The sequence below is a fragment of the Drosophila sulfurigaster genome, chromosome 2L (genome assembly GCF_023558435.1).
Source record: "Drosophila sulfurigaster albostrigata strain 15112-1811.04 chromosome 2L, ASM2355843v2, whole genome shotgun sequence".
In the NCBI taxonomy this organism is placed as follows: domain Eukaryota; kingdom Metazoa; phylum Arthropoda; class Insecta; order Diptera; family Drosophilidae; genus Drosophila; species Drosophila sulfurigaster.
In genome coordinates this window covers 30,440,613-30,461,552 of record NC_084881.1, presented here as the reverse complement: position 1 = coordinate 30,461,552, position 20,940 = coordinate 30,440,613, and the positions used below count along the sequence as shown (strand labels likewise).

Below are 20,940 nucleotides of genomic sequence, written 5' to 3'. Positions count from 1 at the left end.
TGTTGGAGGCAACAACGACGAGGACATTGAAAATTGCAAACAATAAGTGACAAAAATCAATGGGCAACTTGTGACGCTGCTGCTGCTGATGCTGCTGATGCCGGCGGCTGCTGCAAATGCGCTTCCTGTTTCCTTTTGCGAAGCGCAACATCGACAGACAGCGTCAACGAGGATGCAGTTAGGATGGCACGAAGGGGAAGCATTTAAGTTGGCCGGGAGTTGGTGAATGTGGCGCTGGCATTTATTGAATATCAACAGGAAATGCAGTGAATAAACACGTCGATTCAACGCGATTCTCTCTCATGACTTGGCTATTGTGTGCGAGTGTGTGTGTATGTGGGTGTTTGTGCGAGTGTGTGTGGGTGTGTGTGTGTGTGTGTGTTCGCGTTGTCGGTTTGCCGTGTTTAAGGATGAGAGGAGTCAGAGTTTGAATGCTATTCAATTCTGTTGGTATCGAACTCGATTTGAATGCGACTCATCCACCGCGGGCTGCTTGCAGCTTTCAGCTTCGGGCTTCGGGCAATGACCATCAAATAATGCGGAATGCATTTTCGATGCCACTGAGAACAACACCAACAACAACTTTAGTATACTATGACAACAACATCAACGATTGTAACAACAAAACAAACAATTTGAAGGCACACAGCTCGTTGCGTAATTGCATTCATCAAACTGAATGCCATTTCATGTTCGTGCTCGGCTTCTGGTTCTGATTCTGGTTCTGGTTCAGGTTTTGGTTTTGGTTTTCTTCTCTTTTCTTCCCTTTTTTAATTTCTGTTCAACTTTTCCCATGTAATCAAATTAAATGCAGTGCAAAATTTTTGACTTTCATACGGTCAAATCAGGTTGCATGGCCTGCGAGGTTGGCAGGTGCTGGCCTTTTTTTGTAGCTTGTTTGGGGGGTGAAAACATGTAATCAATGGCAAACATCAGACATACACTGCCGGGGCACATACGAAATATGCCCGCACCGCTCCATCAAGCGTGTCCCCTTCGCCATCATATTGCCTGTCGTCCATCAGTCAGTCAGCCAGTCAATCATATGAATCGTTTTCGTTTACGTTTCGTTTTCGATTCCAATCAATTTGTTTGGCATTTTTGGCTGGCCTTTATACCACGCCCCCCAAACGCCACAGTTGGTGGCAACTGCCCCTTAAGCTCCCATGCTGTTGCGCCACCATTGCTCAAATGCCACACCCGCTGACCTACAAAGTGGGTCTGTGTGTATACGTGTGTGTGAGTGTGTATGGACTAAGAGTATGCGGATTGCTTTTTGTGTGTTTCTTTCTATCGATTTTATGACCCGCTTTCAAAGCTCGCACACACACACTTCCATCGAATTGAATCGAAACGAATCGAATCGCGTTGCTTGTTGCATTTTTAAATACTACTACAACTTGTTTTTGTTGCAGTTTGCTACAAAAACCAACTACTAAGCTAAACACCAAGCGAACTGCCAACGCATCCATCTTCATCGCTCTGCTTCCGCTTGTCAAAGAAAAACTGCTTGTTTGTTACTGCCCCAACTACTCGTAGTTGAGCTCAACTCTGAGCTCTTCAAAGGATTCCAATCTCATCCCGTCTCAGACCTTTGATTACTCTTCGAAAATTCAACATACATTTTGGCAAATGAAGTCTTTCTTGATTTATTCTTTTAATTTCCTGCACATTTCATAATGCTGCAACGCAAATTGAATTGAAATTTACTCCTTATTACTTCTCGACATTTCGTATTTATTTGTATGTATGACAGTGTGAGTCGGATTTGCACGAGAGAATCACACTTATACATTAAGAATTTAGACGTAGCTCATTTCGAAATGTTGCTTTCACTGTTTCCGTTTTCACTATTAAATTGGCAAACTATAACTAATTATAATGTAGGACAACTATTGCATTATTTTTTGTACTAGGATTATCGCCATTGTCTTCTACGCTCCTGAAGCTTTTGCAGCAGTTGAGCCTTTGAGGGAGGAAACTCTTGCGATTGCGGGAGCTTGCCTTCTGCCGTTGAAGTTGTATCCAGAATTTTACGATTCGACTGAGTTTTAAGTAGGGCACGATCTCCACGTCCTCCACTTCCTCTCGCCTCGCTCCTCATGACTCGTGGAGTCACCTGGCACTCGCGATTCTCATCTGACTTAAGACCAGCAAACCTCTCTCGAAAAGGCGTCTTTGGAGTCTCCGCTCGATGCACTTGATTGCGAGCTGTCTGCGATTGCTGGGACTGCGGGAGCTGACTCTGGTTATTACCTTTGACTGTGGGACTTCGTATCTTTGAAGCACCTCCGAGATTTATAGTTGAGCGCACCATTTGCTGACCTTCTTTGATAATCTTTCGATCATGTGATTCGGAACTAAGTTGACTCGGTATGCCTGTTGTATTCAAACGATTGTCAACTGAAATCGATCGTTTGAGGTCGCATGAACCTTGCATGTCATAGCCTTTTATTAGATCCTTGACTGGCGTCAGTGGCTTTGTCGCCTGCATTTCCTTACGCTTTGCCTCGATCTGAGCAGCTTCGGTTAAAGCCAATTGCTTCATCAGTCGCTTGCGATCTTCAATCTGCTCGGGAGGCTCTACTTGGTATTTTGTGTGATACCAATCCGTGACTGTTGAGCGTAGCGCATTCTGGCCGTACACAAACTGTCTGGTCATGAGATAAAATATCTTTGCTTTGTAGCCGCATCTGATGCAGAGGCGAGACGGCAGATCAGGCATCGTGTGGAATTGCTGCAAAGGGGGGAACACTTGAAGATAGAAAGAGCGGACAGTTGTCTACTTACAAACTGTAGTGAGGTGCGCTGAAAGAGTTCGCGGTAACTGCAAATTGAGGGCTCGAATTCAAAGTCTTGTACCGCATCCAAGTCCACGAAGCTGCCATCGTCCAAGCAGCCACAGATGCGGCAACGGAGCTGTAGCTCCTCCACTCTCCTCAGGCATTTGGGAGCCACATGCGCCTGTTCTTGGGCGGCAAGAGCCAGTTTGTAAAACTCCTCGTAGTGTTCCAAGCTGGAGGGAAAAGTCTTTAAATTGTGAAATGCAATTGAGGTCCGAAAAACACTCATTACTATTCATGGAAACTTGTAGTCTAATTGATAATTAACCACTTTGCTCGCTTTCGCATGGAGCTTTCTCGAGCTGTTGCGAGAGTGTGAAAGCCAAGAAAGTTTCGCCTTCAAAAATTGCTGCCCCAAACTTAAGGAGAAAGAAAACGAAGACAAAGGGCAGCAGCAGACGCTGTCTGTTGCTCTTTCTCTGTCTATTAGTAGTAGTGCGTCTCGTGTGGTAGTTGGGCGCAAAATGCGAAACTTTTTAATTGACTTTTTCAATTACAGTTTAATTTTGTTGCAAGAGATGTTGGCACTGCCAATTGAAGTTTCCTAATGTGGAGTGCACATGGTGGACAGGGGAAGGATGGGCATGCCAAGGGCTAATCAGAGTGAGAATGAGAGGGTATTACGAGTGTGAGGAAAAGAGGAAACACTCACACAGCTAATCTATCATTGTCCGCTGGCCATAGAACTGACTGTGTGTGTGTTTGTGCCCTGGCAATTTGCAAAACTTCAGAAACACGCACAGCCATCAGCAAGCAGTCTACACTCAGCAGTTGGCTAAAAAGCAACCAACAGTCAGTTCACGGACACGATGGGAATGTCAGGAAAGCACAAATCTAAATTTATTTGCAACAAAAATTTAGTATAGCGAGTTTCACTCGAAAGAGAGAAACGAATCTAGACATGAATGTGGAGATGAGGATGTGTACAAGTTGCCAACTTACCTTAGATTAATGTCCATGACACGCAATTGAAAGACTCTTGTCGGCTGTCGTCTGACGAATGGATAATGTGCGTCTCTGGTTATCTCTTTCTAATGGGCAGCCAGAATTAAACCGAATATCGCATAATATTGCTCGCCAACGACTTGCAGCTGAAATCACACAAAAATTAGCCGCACAATTCAAGTGATGGCCATTGAATAATTCAACTGGCCAGCACAACTGATGCACGTCTCTGCCACGATAGCAACAGTATTTGTGGCCCCTCGAAATGCGAAATGAACATGAGTTAGATGAGGATTGCGGGGGATTTTCGGGTGGTGGGTGGAGGGTGGAGGCCAAAGTAAACATGTTACTATTTATCTTGCAACGGACAAAGCAGACAAACGAACAAGCAGCCCGAAAAAAACAAGGGAACGAGTGCAGAAGGGGCAAGACCGAAAGCTGTATACGCTTTTGCAGATTTATCTAATGGCCGTTTTGCTGTTCGAAGTCGATGCCTTGATTCCATACACATGGCATGTCAAATCGGTACTCAGCTGATTGAAAGTCGTGAAATTAGTAGCATAGCTTTGTCTAGCTTAACTTTCTGAGGGGATCAGAGGTGAAAGTTAAGAGGCTGTCTGCCCGGAGGTTAGTGTATGACAAAGGCAGCGACAGAGGCAATAAAAGAGATACGAGAGCACGAGCATAAAACAACAAAAGACCGAAAATGAATGAGTTCACCGTCGGCTCGGCAGGTGAAATTGGCGGTAGCTGGGAAATGCTGGGATTGAAGCCCGGATCGGACCAGAGCACGACAGCAGGCCAGCAGCAGGTCGACGGACAGGATGGACAGACAAATGAACGGCCAGACCGAATGGCTAGAATTAATCCCAAGCGTGCACTTTTTGGCAGCATCACCTGCGCCCCCTGGGCTACTTTCACGCTGCGAACAATGCGGCGGACTTTGTGGCATGGCCAAGATTTGGGGAAGGGGGAATGATAAAAGGTGGTGCGTGGGGTGTGCGAGTGCGTAGAGATTTAATTGAATAACTGCGAGGAATGTCATGTGGGTAAGACGGATTTGTCCTGTTCTCTGGTTCTTGTTCATGTCCAGTCCCTCGTTGGGGACAAAGCCAGAGGAGGCCTGCTTCTCTTATCTGGTTGGAGCTGTGAAACTTGAAACTTATTGCTCACCTGCTTAAAAGACTCTTGTGGATTGTGGGTCGGCGATGGCAATCCTTTGGTTTAGTCGTTTGCCTCGCACTCGTACTCTCACTATACGCCTGCTATACTTGTTGTCTTCTTCCTGGATGTGTTCCTCGTGCGAAGGTATAAAAATAAAATAAGTATTTTGGTATATTTTTGTGAAATTATCTTGTGTGTGTTGATTCTATTCACATTCACAACCACGTTGAGAATAGGAAACTAAATGTGGCACCCGGGTTGACTGTCACACTTGGGTTTGGAGTGTGGAATTTGTCAAAGCCTGCTTAAGCTCTCATTTACATACAAGTTTGCATGTGCAGGATATGTGAGATGGAGCACGGTGAGGGGAGTGGGGGTTTTGTGATGGGATAACATTACTTATACGCTCATAACCATAGATTGTCACTCGATTTGCCACCTTTTATGCACGTATTCGCATTCCTTGCCCATTTCCCGTTTCCCATTTCTCTATTCTATATTGTTCTCCACTCTGTTGCTCTGTGTGTGTGTTTTTGTGTATGACACTTATCACACTTAACTGCCATCGCTCTCTCTTTCTCTCTCTCTCGTTCTGTGTATGTCTTGCAGCTGGTTAACATTTCTGGCATATGCCAGTGACAGCGACAACCATAGCAACGGCAACGGGAACAGCAACAGCAACAGCCACAGCCAAAGCAGATGCAAAGCACAAATGGATATTGGCCTGGGGTTGAGGGAGCGACGTCGGTCGTCGTCTGCTTCGACCGGGAAACTTGTTCCTCGGGCTGTCACAGATATGCAATATTTATTATGTAAATATTGGCAACAAATCCCGTTACACTGTTTGACTGTTTGCCTGTTAGACTGATTGGTTCGCCTTGACTTGAGCCTTAGCTATTGCTATCGCATTTGCCTTTGTAATTGAGGTTGCCTCTTTGTGGCTAGTCTAGAGTCGGCTTATCCCTGCATTACAGCATCGTGCACTTAATGCGCCACAGACACTTTTATGATAGCACAGACTCCAGACTCGAGACTCACCTCACGTCGGTGCTTGTTTTGGTGGCCATAGTTGAAATTAGCGTCCATTAATTAGTCGCTCTGCAGATTGACGTTTAAAGTAATGCGACGTGTCCTTGGGGCAATTAGTTCTTGTCCCTCATACTTTGTTTCTGCCTCTGTCTCTATCGCCATCTTCATTGCCATCGTCATCTCCATCGTCTTGGCAATAAAGAGGGCGGGACTCATTCGTTACACTTGCGCTTCGAGATAATTATCACAGTTTTGGGCGCACAAGTGTCGAAAGTTTTTCGTTGCCTAACTGAGAACTGAGTCTCTCAGCTCTGCAGCAAATTACGAAATGTTTTCTCTCTCTCTCTCTCTTACTCTCCCGCTTCTCGCTCTGCCATCAGAGTATCGTATCTAATAGATCATTTGCTGCATCATTACGCATACGCCGCGTATGTCGGTTGTCGTCGTTGCCGGTTGCCGCTTGCTGGTTGTCGCTTGGCGACTGTCGGCGGCTAATCCTTTGCTGCCTCTTGGCGCCTAAAGATTTTTCGATGTTGTCACGTCCCACAAATCGCAGTGGCATTTTTCTTGCTAGCACGCACTCACGGCCACATACATCACTGTCTGCTTCTGTGAGCCCCCTGCTCCTCTTCTTAGCCTCCTCCTCCTCCTCTGCTAGTCGCTTACTTTATTCAACCAGCAGACACAACCACATTAAATGTGGGCCACCGCGAAGCGGATGAAACGTCGCTCCGGTTGCCGCCAGCCAAATCAGTGTCCTTGCCGTGCTTTACTCTACTAGCTGGCTGGCTGGCTGGTTGGCGTTTTATTTCACTCGCTTTTAGCAACACTCCCTCACTCTCCCCTCAGCATTCAACCCGTCCCTATCCTGGAGCGTGCTGCGGTCGCCATCGTCGCCGTCTCCGTGGCCGCTTCATAGTGGGCACTATAATTCTATTATGGCTGTAAAGCAATTTTATTTCGGGCTGTTTTGTTGGCCCCCGCGCCTCGTTTAGCTTTCATTTTCACATCTGCGCTGCCATTTTCATTTTCATTTCGCATTTTTACGCTTTGTTCCCTGCCCGTCTCCGTTCGCTGCTGGGCCACTCATATCCCCTTTTCTACTCAGCTGTACTCTGCGCTTGCCCTTCTTCATTGCCATTACCCAGCGAAGCTGTCATCATCAAATTACGCCGGGCTTTTGTCTCGAAGTTTCGCTTTAATGTAAAGCACAAAAGCGGCAACTGCCTTGCGTTTATTTTCTACAATACTTCTTTGCTTTGCTTTGCTTATGCAGCTGTTGCTGTTGTTGGTGTATTGTTGTTTAACGCGCTCTATTATTGTTGTTGGCTTTTATATCAGTAGCCAAATTAAATTCTGGCTGGCCAACCCCTTTGGTTATCTTCCACAGCTAACTATCTTAACTGATAGCAAACGCTCTATCTCTCTCTCTCTTTCTCTATCTCTGTGATCTCTTGCCGCGTCTCTCTTCAACACTCTCACTCTCTTTGTTATGGTTTAGACTATTTGTATCTCTTTGCAAATCAGAAATCACACATACGTCGCGTCGATCGGCCCCTGGCTACAAAACGGCAGTCAAAAACAGCCGCCAGTCGTAGTCGGAACGCGTGCGAAAGCAATACAATATAGCGGGAAGCTCGCGAGTCCATCGAAAATAATTTGCGTTAATTAGGCTTGCTGATTGTCTGAATGGAAGACATTCTCAGTATTTACTTGTCGATCATCTACGTGTGTGCGGATATCATTGTGGTGAAGCAGAGTTGCTGACATGGCACGGGGATTCGACCCACGGGATCAAGATGCACTCGTCCACGAGCTGCATAACGATGTGCTGGCACTCAAAGAGATGGTGGAGAGCCGCGAGTGCGAGCTGGTTAAATTACATCGCGAAATACACAAGCTGAAGGTGAGAAGGGCAGACAGCTGGGAAAAACTGTGGGATAGGTTAACATTGGGGAAGGAAGGGAAGATAGGGAAAAGTTTTTGTAGGAAACTTTTGGCCTAGGAACATTCCGCATATGTTGAACAAGCGCCAGTTACAGCTGTTTGGTGTCACGGTTTAATGCATCGTTTGTTTGTTTTGTTTGTTTATTGTTGTCGCGCCACAGATAAGCGACAACACCAACAACAACTACAATGGCAACAATTGCCCTACAGTTTTCGACTAATTCGTATTCGCTTTTGTGCAGATACAGATACAGATAGAAAACGAAAAGTATCTGTAAAGCGCGCGCACACACAATCGTATCAATTGCGTCGCACGTCGTTATCTCTAGGGGGCAGCAGCAAAAGCAACAGAAGCAGCAGCCGCGGCTCAGCCAGATATCAGATACCAGACGGAGCATAATAGGCAGCAGACAACGGACAACTGTAGATACTATTAGATTGCCCTGCTTCTGTTATTGTTACTTTTACTGTCACTGCCCTAAGCTCTTATGTCCTCCAATATATATATTTTGGTTTTCTATCTGACATTCAAATAGTTCGTCAGTTTGTCTAGCCGAATGTCTTATAATAAGTTTGTACTTGAACATTATTTGGCATTGTTGCGCCCAGTAGCCTAAGGCAGCCTAGAGCAGCTGAGCAGCTATCAGCAGCTTTCCGGCGTGTGTATATTTAAATTGTAAAGCGTTTTTATTGAGCCAAACGATTAGCACTTCTTGGCGAGATTTTTCGTGGCGCTGTCGCGCGCAGTTTTATGGCCCAAAGAGCACAGATTACGAGACATGTTTGCAGAGAGCGAGTCTAGATACAAAGTAGATACAGCAGATACACTGGGGTTCGCAGCTCTGCAGCGCTAATTGCCGGATCAGCTTTGCCTTCAGCATCAGCCCCAAACTGTGACTCTGCAGCAACAGCAGCAGCAACAACAACAGCAGCAGCAGTTTCCTCAGTCGAGAGTCGTTGTTTGCTTTATGTAAATAAATACATGCTATTCCGTAATTCCGTCTGACCAGCACACGAGTTCCAGAAGAGAACAATTCACATGCGACTCCAGTAGTTATAGACTAGGCAATACCCTGTAATTTTTAATCTACATCTGTTCTCTAACTAAAAGTTCTTCATCAAAAATTGCAAATTTGTAGCAAAATATTTAATTTTCATTTGTCAGCTATTGACCACATTGGTCATGCTCTTTTAGCCACATTTCCAGCCACAGAGCATACGAGCTGAAAAGAGTGTTCAGACCATTTTTGAATTGCTAATTTCTGTGTAAATAATTTAAAAGACAAATACGCATAGTCAAGAAGAGCAGCTAAGGGGGATGGATCAGAACTGGGGCCTGTTGCCTGGCCACTGATATTGGGCTTATCTTATTTGCCCTATGAGTCGACGCCGCCTCTTTTGTGGATTTCGGCATTTTATCTTTACGCTTTTCGTGTGTGCTTTTTGGGTCAGTTTTCGCATTCTATTTGCGGACGGGCTGGGCCGGGCCTAGCGTGATAAGATGACACCCCACAACTATTCTTGGCCCACTTAGTGAGCGCTGAAGGTCGAAACATTTCTAGAATGGTAGGTTTCTGCTTTTGGGGTATACAACCTCAGAGATATCCCTTATTTTGTGTGGTGCATCGCAAGTAAGAGTCAGGCACGTGAGCGAGTCTCGCGTGAGGTTCATTGGCTGGGGGCGATCATTTCAATTGTGTGTTCCATGCGATCATGTGCGGACGATTGAATGCTTAATTGGACGCTGAATTAATTAAACGACGCCTTTCAATTGAAATCGTTACCCCCGATGCAGAGCGTGTTGCAGCAAACAACGAATCAACTGAACATCTCCAGCAAACAGCAGATGCCATCGTCCTCAGGCAAATCGAAGCTCTACCCGCTGCCCGAGCAGAGCGGCGAGGTGACGAGCAGCGAAAGGAATTCGCATCTCTGCAGCTCCTGTGGCATGGTGATGCCCGGCAGTCCAGAATACATGCTAGAGGCGCTCTGCTTGGATTCGCCCGTCCTCAAAACGAGGCCAACCACATTAACAGCAACAACACCAACAAAAACAACGGCTGCGACGCCACCAATGGCAGTCGAGGTGATGCCCAAGCCAATGTCGGCGGCGGTTAAAAAGCAAGGTGTGTCCGCTGAGAGCTGTGTGCAGTCCATGCAGCAATCCTACACGGCACCAATACCCAAATATGACAAGGATTTCAGGTGAGCTGGCGAAGTGAGTGTGGATCTTGCAGGGAATAACGAATTTTTCACATAGTGCAAAGCAACAGATCAAGGATGCCATCATGGACAATGATTTTCTGAAGAACATTGATGCCTCGCAGGTACGTGAGCTCGTGGACTCCATGTATTCAAAGAGCATTGAAGCCGGTGAATTTGTGATACGCGAGGGCGAAGTGGGCGCCCATCTTTACGTCTCCGCTTCCGGGGAGTTTGCAGTGATGCAGAATGGCAAGGTGCTGGACAAGATGGGGCCGGGCAAGGCATTCGGTGAGCTGGCAATACTCTACAACTGCACACGCACTGCTTCCATTAGGGTGATGAGCGAGGCGAGGGTTTGGGTACTCGATCGACGCGTTTTTCAGCAGATTATGATGCGCACAGGTTTGCAGCGCATTGAAAACAGCGTAAACTTTCTGCGATCGGTGCCGCTGCTGCGTAACCTCAGCGATGAGCTGCTGGCTAAGATTGCCGACGTGCTGGAGCTGGAGTTCTATGCAGCTGGCACTTATATTATACGCCAGGGAACGGCTGGCGATAGCTTCTTTTTGATATCACAAGGCAATGTGCGAGTCACCCAGAAACTGACGCCCGCCTCACTCGAAGAGACGGAATTGCGCACCTTGAGTCGCGGGGATTACTTTGGGGAACAGGCGCTAATCAATGAGGACAAGCGGACAGCTAACATTATTGCATTGCCGCCGGGTGTGGAGTGCTTGAGCTTGGATCGGGATTCGTTCAAGCGACTGATTGGTGATCTGTGTGAGCTGAAGGAGAAGGACTATGGAGATGAGAGTCGTATGCTGGCCATGAAGCAGGCGGCTCAGTGCGAGGAAGCCTTTGGAGCACACGCACAGCAAGAGTTTCCCGATCTGAAGCTCACAGATCTCGAAGTGATCAGCACTCTGGGCATTGGAGGCTTTGGGCGCGTCGAGCTGGTCAAGGCGTACCACCAAGGCCGAGAGGATACCTTCGCCTTAAAGTGCTTGAAGAAGCGGCACATTGTAGACACCAAGCAGGAGGATCACATCTACAGTGAACGCACCATTATGCTTAGCTCGAATTCGCCATTCATCTGTCGCCTATTTCGCACTTTTCGCGATGAGAAGTATGTCTATATGCTGCTCGAAGCGTGCATGGGCGGTGAGATCTGGACAATGCTGCGAGATCGCGGCTCTTTCGAGGATAATGCTGCTCAGTTTATCATTGGCTGTGTCCTGCAAGCCTTTGAGTATTTGCATGCCCGCGGCATCATTTATCGCGACTTGAAGCCGGAGAATCTAATGCTTGATGAGCGTGGCTACGTTAAGTTGGTCGACTTTGGATTCGCCAAGTATATAGGAAATAGTGCCAAGACGTGGACGTTTTGCGGCACACCTGAGTATGTGGCACCAGAGATCATACTCAACAAGGGACACGATCGCGCCGTGGACTATTGGGCCCTTGGCATACTCATTCACGAGCTACTCAATGGCGCGTAAGTGATTCACCGAGGGTTTCATCTACTGTTTGGTCTATTCATCAATCTTTTCTGCGGCTATTAATTTATTTCTTCAATTCCTTGATTCATTATTCAATCATAAATCATAATCTAAATCAACTTTTTCAAGAAGTCATCGACTGTTTCATCTATTCGTTATATTTTTCTTCGGGCATCGATTTCTCACTACTATCTATAATACTCAACTTATTCAGCGATCGTTTCATTTGTTCCTAAATTCTTTTTTTTGGCCATCACATCTTCACTTCTTTCTATTGTCATCAACTTTTACTCCCATCGTTCTTCAAGAATGAACTTATCTATCAATCACTCACTTATTCGGCTATAAACTGATATTTCTGTGGAACTTTATGCAGACCACCTTTCAATGCTCCGGATCCCATGCAGACGTACAATCTCATTCTGAAAGGCATCGACATGATTAGCTTTCCCAAGCACACATCCCGCTGGGCCGTGCAGCTCATCAAGCGTCTGTGCCGCGATGTTCCCTCCGAACGACTAGGATATCAAACTGGTGGTATACAGGACATCAAGAAGCACAAGTAAGTAGTGGATTTCTGAGCAAGGTTTATGGATCTATTATTCACACTCTTACTCCACGCTTACATAGATGGTTTCTGGGCTTCGACTGGGATGGTCTGGCCAGTCAGCTGCTTATTCCGCCCTTCGTACGTCCAATTGCGCATCCCACAGACGTGCGATACTTTGATCGGTTTCCCTGCGATCTCAACGAGCCGCCAGACGAACTTTCCGGCTGGGATGCAGACTTTTAGACTAGAGTACTTTGTTGTTTCGACAGTAATTAGACTACATTAAACTAGGGGATACAACACTCGAATGCTGCATTTATTTGTACTTAATGAGTTTCTCGTTGATGCTTGTTCTGGCTGCTAGCATTCGAAGCATGCTTCTAATGCGATCCGTTAAGGGACCGTAGATCGCTTCGACGTCAGGCGAAGGTTCGGCTATGAGTTTGAGCTTTTCGGGCAAATGCTTGAAGAACTCGGCGTAGCTAAGCTTGGGCTGGCTACCCCAGCAGGCATTGCAGCGGGAGCAGTTGCAATTCGCCTCGCGATATTCGTAAAAAGCGTAGCGGGCACGAAAAGCGGCACCTAGGAGAGTGGGCGAAGGTCCTTCTTGAATGTAAACTGGAGTATTGAAAACATCGGCGACAATTTGCAGTACGTGTTGATTGCGCGTACATCTGCCTAGAGCAATTATTTTGGTGATGCTCTCAAGTTTAATGCCTGCATCAGTAGCCAAGACTCGTCGATGCATTATCTGGCCCTCAATGACAGCGCGAGCATTATATTTGAGGTCCTCGAAGTTTTCGAGCCCCCTTAACGCCTGGTCTGACATTTCATTAATTTCACTATTCCATCGCAACCTGCCCCGAGCTTCGGGCGTGCATTCCATTTTATCCAGACGCACCTCAATGTTACCAGCGTTGCCTTTCGGTGTGGAGGCGAGCATTTCGTTGAAGAGCCGCCACTTGCCATTGGCAATCTCTCTGCAGACGGCTTCACGTACCAGGCATCCATTACGTATCAGAATTAAACCGATGTATTCATCGATATTGACTGGATGACAAATGATGGAGGCGTCTTCCAGTTGAGGACGCTGCTTACAGTGTATGAGCATTTTATCGGCCTGTGAGAGAAACAAAACCAGCACGTTTTCCTCCAAGTTCAGGCCAGTAACCATGGATGCACTGCTTCCAGTGGTCGAAACTATCATGCAGTCGGGTCGAAAGTTCCAACGACTCACAAAATAATCGGCGATACGTCCTTGCAGGCGATTCGAGGCAATTGGTTGCATGAGACGCTGCCTTAAATTTGGAGCACATGCCTCTAAACATTCTTCGGACCAAGCTTTTTCATTGAGATCCAGCAGATTCATGCTAGAGCCATCGGAGAATTCAATAGAACCAATGTTGCCCACCAGCAGCGAAGCCAGGAAGCTGCTCATCAACGAAATGCGCACTGTGCGCTCATATTGCTCTGGCGACTCTTCGTAAACTCTCCTAATTAATGGACCAGTCAACCTGCCAAAGCATTTGGCACCCGTGATTCTGACCATTGCCGCAACGCCGCCAACATCGTCTTCCATGTCATAGCACTGTGGTATTGAAGCTCTGTCCACCCAACTGGGGCTGGAGACCATCTCAAAGGTATCATCAGTGAATTGCTCGTGCAGGCGAAACATGGGGTTCAGTCCACAAAGGCGACGAAAGCCTAAGTCCGTCCAGAAGACGGCGCCATAATGGTGAGCTGCTCCTCCAATGGCTGCTACCCGATTCAGTTTGGCGCCCTGGGATTCCAGACAATTGAAGAGTATATCCAATGCCTTGATATACATCACAGGGTTGGCCATGAACTCGTTCGTTGCTGCATCTTGAGAGATGCCATTTGTCGTGCGATACTCTGGCAGATCCACATCGTAGTGTACTACAGCTCGAAAAGTCACTTCTAAGTCCGAATTTATTACGATCGCCTCAAGACGCTCCAGGCCCATGTAGAGACCTAGGTAGCTGTTCTTGCTGTAATCTTTTGACAACCTGTGGCACATTTCCCTGATAAAAACTTGAAATTTTGAATCTAATAGACTGCTATGATCGACTGGGACATTGGGTAGAAATGTATTAGTCGCCAACAACTTAAGTATTTTCTGTCAGGACAGTTGCACATTAGCGAAAGGTTCAGGGAGACACATATCAAAAGAAAGACCAATACTGAAAGAAATCCTCTCTCTGAACTGTTTCCAAGAAACCAGCTCGATAAGAACACCACAAAGTATCTAAAGCGTTTAATCTAGCTAAACTGAGAATTGGATAAGCAATAAGCACATAGAAACAAATTAAACAAAACTCGGAATTTTATCTTAAGCTTAAGTAGTCTGCGAGCGACGCTGTTCGGTAATCTTGAACTGCAGCAACACGACCAAGTAGGTGGCCATGAAGGAGATGTTTGTGGTGATGAGTTCGCGATTGATGTTCGCATAGCCATCGAGGTTCATGATTGGCGGATTCTTGTTGATGGCCACCAGCAGCATATCCACCTCCTTCTGGGTTGCCGAGTCGACAGCTGTCAAATTGATGTTTAGCAGCTTGGTCTGAAAATCAAGACCCACCTTGCGTGATGCATAGTGCGCCTCATTGCAAATGATGTAGAGCAAGCACATGCAGTAGAACACGATGACAAAGAGTCCTACCTCCTTGTACGTGGCGCCATGATCAATAATCTCGCTAATGCTGCCATATGTGGCAATGATGCTAGTGAAGAAGATCACCAAGCAGTACATGCCATACATGTTGGAGTAGGCGCGTCCCAGCTGCTGCATCATGTGGCTGAGATCGACCCACAGATGGCGATATTCGGTCAGCTTCTGGGCCGGCTTGCCATCCCGAATCGTGGCCTGCAAGGCATCCGACAAGGCTCGACTGGCAGTGCCAAAGGCGTTGCAATTGATGTACCACAAACTGCAAAAGCAGTTTAGCATGGCAATGATGGGATAGTAAGCGAAGGTGTACCACAGGCGAAAGTCGGGTTGTAGAAAGTACTGCGAGAGATTGATGGCTATGCTCAGCAGCCAGGAGAAGATGCACAGCGAATAAGTGAGCACATACAGATTAGGAAACTCAATCGAAGAACCCGTGGTCTTGTAGAACTTGTATTGATAGTTCGTCCACATATTCTTGAAGATGGCCACCTGAGGTCCATGTCGCCAGCTGGCGACGGGCAGCAAAAAGTTGGTGAACAACAGACTGATAAAAATCACATTGTAGATGGCCTCGTCGAAACGCTTGTCCGGACTGGTGATGAACTTCTTCACCCGCTCTCGCAGCACCAGCACCACAATCGTTGTCTGGCAGCTGTAAGTGAATATGGCCCACATCACCTGCTTCGACGTCCACGAGTACTCAGTGCGCGGCAGATTCTTGATCGGGGGATTCCTGTGTATGGGCATCACTCCCATGATCTGGAACAGGACCAGCAGACTCTTGGTGGTGTCGTAGAAGGCATCGTGCTTATCAAGCTCGTGAGGATCATCTACGGTATCCGGCTTGCGAACGTACATATCATCGACGGCATTGCCACCCGCCAGCATCTTAAGTTTCTCGCGATAGCGCAACTCATCTTCGAGGAATTGACGCTGATTGGGATTCAGCTTGGGCGCCACTTTGCCCTGTGGCGTCAGGCCACGACTTACAGCCCAGAACGACATGACGAGGCACCAAGAACAACAGGACGACTATAAACAGTGCCAGCTGCAGCAGCGTGTCCTTACGGCTTTTATACGCCGCTTTTCTCTGCTATTGACTTTTGATTGAAAAGCAAACAAAAGTGTGCGGAGTCCGCCTCCGGGCGCTTCCTTTTGCTTGCTGTCCATTAAATATGCCCAGTCGAGTTCTGGGGTTTGGTTTGTTGTGGTCATTTGACGACGTCCCTCGCTCCACACTTGCACACATTGACAACGTTTTGCTGACCAAGATACGAACGGGTGACCAAGCGATGCCCGCCCGGCGCTGTGACTCGACGGGGGGGCGCAGACAGCAGAGGAAACGGCGTGAATATTGCGCCACCTCCAACAGAATGGGCCGGGTCGAGGACAACAGGACAACAGGACAACAGGACAACGGGACAGAAGGTACATAGAATGCGCTTAATTTGCCGGAAATGAAAGTTTAACGATGTGTAAATGCTTACGAATGCCGATAGAGGCTCGCACTAATGACCAATAAAAATGTGCCACCACTGGACGGGCCCGGCCACAACGAATACAGTGTATACTATAGTTGGTTGGTTGCGCCTCCGATCCGCCTGCTTTTCCATTGCCGGCCATTGTGAGTGTCATTGCCACTGTGAGTCACTGCGCCTGACTTTTGATCCATTTTCTGCCTGAGAAATTAAAGGGCAAAGTCAACACGAGCCACTCGACTGACTCGTGGCTTTAAACCCTGAGTCGTCGAGTCAAGCAGCATCAGCAGATGGCTCAGTTTGTGTTCGCCTGCTTATGGCACAATCTCAATCTACACACAGACACACTCAGCACACACACTCACACATATATACGCAGTGCAGAATCAGCAACATTTGAAATGTGTTTAAAATAGACTTTCCTGATCCAAGCAAGCACTTCAAAAGAGGCATTTCATTTTTGGGCGTCTGCCTGGCCAACTGTTGCCGGCTTCTTTGCCACTCTCCTTTTGCCAACTTGCATTCAGTGCAAGTTCGGGCAAATCCTCCGGCTCTTGTTATACCCTGCATCGAAAGAGTTGTGCAAGAGGAAGTAATAGTAGTCGGAAAAGAAAGGTTTCTCATCTTTTTTTATATCCTTTTTGTACACACAGACAGAAAAACTAAATCCAAGACTTTGGTAACTGAATCGAATTGACACTGAAAAGAAAATTCATGATTCTTCTCAATACGTACACAAAGTTTATTGTATTTATTTTCATTTTAGATGTTTGAAATGAGAATAAGAATCATGTTTTATCCTTCTCTATTTTTAATTTTTTTTTATTTCGTTATTCATATTTTTTATATGTAATTGTTAATTTTAAATTCGAATGTGAATTCTCTTTTTGAATTTGAATTTCTCACTGTGCAGTTGGCGGATACTTTTTCGAAGCTTCCTTTCGGTGTGTATGTGGACTTTTTGGAGAAAGGCATCTCGCAGTCATGCATTGACTATTTCTGAGTTTAAACTTATTCTTGTTGCCTTTTGCTTTTCTATATATACATGTGTATGTGCGTGTGTTGTATGTATTTTCGTTGAGTTGCTCTCTTATTTTCATTGCACATAGTTTGGCAAACTGTGCTGCTCTCCAGTTTAATGCGAAAAGTTTCAAGACTAACGACGGAACAGCACCAAATAAATAAAGTGTTTAGCTTGTTTTTTATGGCAGGATGTACAGGACAAACATTTTGTGTGACATAATTGCAGTCAAGTCGTCCGGAAGATGGTTCACAATTTTAAAGTCAACCTTAAAGCGTCAGCTGAAGCACTCACTTGTGTGTGTAGGTCCCTCTCCTAAAAGTAGTTCCCCTTTTTGGATTTATGTTGCCTCTTCTTGGTTATGCCTGGCTTCATCTTCAAGGCTGTCGCCTTTGTACGTGACACATTCGTTGTCTGCCTCCTTGTGTCTCGTGCCTTCGTCTTCTCGACTGTCGACTGTCACTTCTCCCATGGCCGCAGGCTGTCAACTGGGTCTGATCGCCACGTTGTGCAGCGAACAAATTACATTTCGATTTCCGTTTTCCCTGTCACTTCCCCAACTATGTACAGTTGCCATCCCTGTGGCGGGAGGGCTGCCACAGCGAGCTGCAGGAGTGCATTATGCAAGTGTCTTTCTCGCAATCGCTCGAAATCCACCGGAAAATGTGTTCAGCATTCACATTTTACAGAGACAGAGCGGGAGAAGAAGAAAGAGGGAGAAACAGAGATTGAGTTGCATAGAAATAACTTTTATTAATACGAACATGCTGAACATGGGGGATTTGTGATTAGCTTGATGTGAACGAGAAGGAGAAGGAGAGGAGGGAAGGAAGAGGATGTGGACATCCCGTCTAAACGTAATTGCATGCTTATATTCAACGTAACGTGATTGCGACTTTATGTTAAATCACATATGTGAGCGTTGCCTAGATTGCGCCTTCAGGGATGCACTCAAATGCGAGAATTATATTCAGCTTTAGTTAATTGCTTAATAGTTGCAACGATACGAGTTGTCATTGTCATTATTGGCAAGAATAACCCCCCGACATCAAATGCAATTTGGAGTTTAATCACGATATTATTGTAAAATGTGTCATCCACAATTCCCAGTTGGTCGATTCCTGTCGATGGTCGTCGTTGCTCGGTTAGCTTGGGCTGCGGCCAATCACTAAATTGTTTCGAGATGCGCTCGACCGGATGCACTTCGTGTGCTCTCAATGCGATACACAATACATATATAAATTTTAATTTAATTTTGTTTGGCCATTTAAATTGCAGTAGAGATCAGACTGCACTTTAGTTGCTACATGCGAGAGCATAATGCAATTAAATATTAATCATACGCACTGTATTACTCTATCCAGCACAGCCAGCATATTGGCCAAACTGAATGTATGAATGGTTTGCATTGCATATCGACAAATTAGCAAAATTTACACACACATTTACTATATTGACTAATTAGTGTTAAAAGCGAGTGCTGCAATGTTTGTCCTAAGGGAAGGGAAGTGGAAGACCGGAAATAACTGAATGCATATATAGAGATTTGTCGGTGCGAGGATTTACCAAACTAATTTCCTTATTTGTCAAATCCAATGGGCGCTGCCCTTCAACTGTCTGAATGCTGTTTATTCATTCACTCACAGCGATCAATTTCGAGCAAAATGCATGCACAAATTTAATTTCCAACCGCTTTAATGGGAGCCGCAATCGCAATTAAAATGCCAAACTACACAGCATTTCCTTTTTGCGTATTTTTTTTTATGTGTTTTCCTTTTCATTTTGATAATTTTGCCTGCCATAATCCACGCTCCAATGCGCTTCTGGCGCTGTGCTCAACACATAATAATTTTAGCCCCAGCTTAGCTGCTCTGCTCTGTGCTCTGTGCTGGGCTCGTTCTGGCTCATTCTGTTTGGGCTTGAGATCTTCAAAATTTAATTAAAACCAGTTTGCATATTTTCCCATTGATTTTTCGGCCCTACACAATGCGCTTTCTATTGATATTTGGTTGGGTTTCATTTCGCTTTGCTATGGCAACCAATGTGTGGGATGAGAATATTACGTATACGTAGCTGCATCAATTATTTCCGCAGCGCTTTTGTTAAGCCGCAATTGGCATTTTAATCAGCCTAGCAGGCGCATTGATAAGACGCCTGAGCTGAGCCCTGAGAGCATTGTGTGCTGAGCGCTGACGATTGTCATTTCACTTAGTTACCATCTTCTCATTTATTGACATATTTTCAGCGAGAGTGTGCTCGACTATTGGCTACCCATTCAAAAATATATAAGAAACCAGATGATATAATTGTGATTGCTATAATGTGTGCAAATTGCACTTTCCAAGCCAAATCAGTCTGTGTGATGATCAGCTTACTTTTTATTATGAAAAAAACTAGAAATAAATTTGTCATTTATATTTTTATATTCATAAATTATACTTTATTATTTACGCATTGATATATTTCTATCTTTTCTTTTACAGGTAAGTGAAAGCAACTTTTTAAACTTGTGTCGGATCGTCTTAGAATACATATACGACGCTCAATTATTTCACTTAAAGCGACCCTTTTGAGGCGCATTTCTCGATCTAGGGTATGTATAATAATTCGGAGAGTACATAAGTGCTAAGTAGTGCATCAATTAGTAAAGTAAACGCAGCCATTCAGCTGGCAAAGAGAAAACGCAAACGATTCCATTTTGCGCGTTCAGCGAATGCATTTATGTATCTACCCAAGACCTGTTCTGGTCGAGCTGCAGCTCCATTTATAAAGAGAGTGAGGCGTGGTGCTGTTTTTATCTCTGGGCAAACAGTTGGCGTCGCAATGGGCGCACAAAGACATAAATGAAGTGTCGCCATTGTCCTGGCATTCACACTGGTTGCAATTCCTCTGCTCTGCCATGCTGCTGTCAGCCATGCAAATGCTTCGAGAGAGCATTAAAGGATTTTTCGGGCATAAATGTGCCAAGCACTCAACACTGAACACTGAACACTGAAAACTCCCCAACACCCAACACCTCTAACTGTTGTGCAGCTTGCTTTCCATTTGCATTGCTATTCAGCTGGTATCTTTATCTGCTTTATTTTAGTATCATGCTTTTATTGACTTGGCGCATTTAACTTTTAATTTCGCAGTCTTGCAAAGGGGAAAAAGGTGTCGTCTTCGCCCTCCCTTTCCTAAGTAGTTGTTATACTCGCAACTGAGGCGAGGATAAATTCTGTGCGAAAACTTTTGCTGTTGAAAGTTGAAATAACCTGAGGCGCTTTAAACGTTAGCTTGTAACACCTTTTTAACCTTATTTGGTTGGCGTGAAATCATTTTTATGGCACAATCCTCCCCCAAGCTTTTTGAATAAGTGTATTTTGTGTGCCGTAGACTCTGCCATGTGTCCCGGTGCCTCGACGAGGGCTTGGCAAATATGCAGAGGCGTTGTATCGAGCGCCACTTTTTTCGGAGGGCTTAGCTTTTGTCAGTCGACATGGCGTATACTTAACGGCAGCTGCCTGCACTTCACGTCAGCATAATGGGCACAGCAAACTGCAAAAAAATGAGAGAAAAACGAACGAGATG

General features: G+C 45.7%; 4 protein-coding genes across 6 annotated transcripts; 1 reads left to right on the top strand and 3 right to left on the bottom strand.

Moving 5' to 3' along the window:
• Window positions 1-1,713: 1,713 nt before the first annotated feature.
• On the bottom strand, window positions 1,714-5,203 carry LOC133837336 (uncharacterized). Of its 3 annotated transcripts, none has more exons than XM_062268058.1 (4): window positions 4,962-5,202; window positions 3,786-3,934; window positions 2,791-3,016; window positions 1,714-2,737 (listed from the first exon to the last, which is right to left on the bottom strand). In XM_062268058.1, the coding sequence occupies exons 2-4, from the start codon at window positions 3,800-3,802 to the stop codon at window positions 1,919-1,921; spliced, it is 1,062 nt and encodes a 353-aa protein (XP_062124042.1). In that variant the 5' UTR covers window positions 3,803-3,934; window positions 4,962-5,202; the 3' UTR covers window positions 1,714-1,918. The 3 variants fall into 3 exon arrangements, with proteins under 3 accessions (XP_062124042.1, XP_062124050.1, XP_062124059.1); XM_062268075.1 differs by having other exon boundaries at window positions 2,595-2,737; window positions 2,795-3,016; window positions 4,962-5,203; XM_062268066.1 differs by lacking the exons at window positions 3,786-3,934; window positions 4,962-5,202 and having other exon boundaries at window positions 2,795-2,937.
• Window positions 5,204-7,565: 2,362 nt separating this feature from the next.
• On the top strand, window positions 7,566-12,425 carry LOC133837318 (cGMP-dependent protein kinase, isozyme 1). The gene is made up of 5 exons (XM_062268035.1): window positions 7,566-7,887; window positions 9,724-10,133; window positions 10,189-11,628; window positions 12,009-12,194; window positions 12,263-12,425. Exons 1-5 carry the CDS (start codon window positions 7,750-7,752, stop codon window positions 12,423-12,425), a joined length of 2,337 nt encoding a protein of 778 aa, XP_062124019.1. The 5' UTR covers window positions 7,566-7,749.
• Window positions 12,426-12,498: 73 nt separating this feature from the next.
• LOC133848386 (xylulose kinase) lies at window positions 12,499-14,220 on the bottom strand. The gene has a single exon (XM_062283934.1). It carries the CDS (start codon window positions 14,218-14,220, stop codon window positions 12,499-12,501), a length of 1,722 nt encoding a protein of 573 aa, XP_062139918.1.
• Window positions 14,221-14,535: 315 nt separating this feature from the next.
• LOC133837327 (gustatory and odorant receptor 21a) lies at window positions 14,536-15,887 on the bottom strand. Its single transcript, XM_062268046.1, has one exon. It carries the CDS (start codon window positions 15,874-15,876, stop codon window positions 14,539-14,541), a length of 1,338 nt encoding a protein of 445 aa, XP_062124030.1. The 5' UTR covers window positions 15,877-15,887; the 3' UTR covers window positions 14,536-14,538.
• Window positions 15,888-20,940: the final 5,053 nt, after the last annotated feature.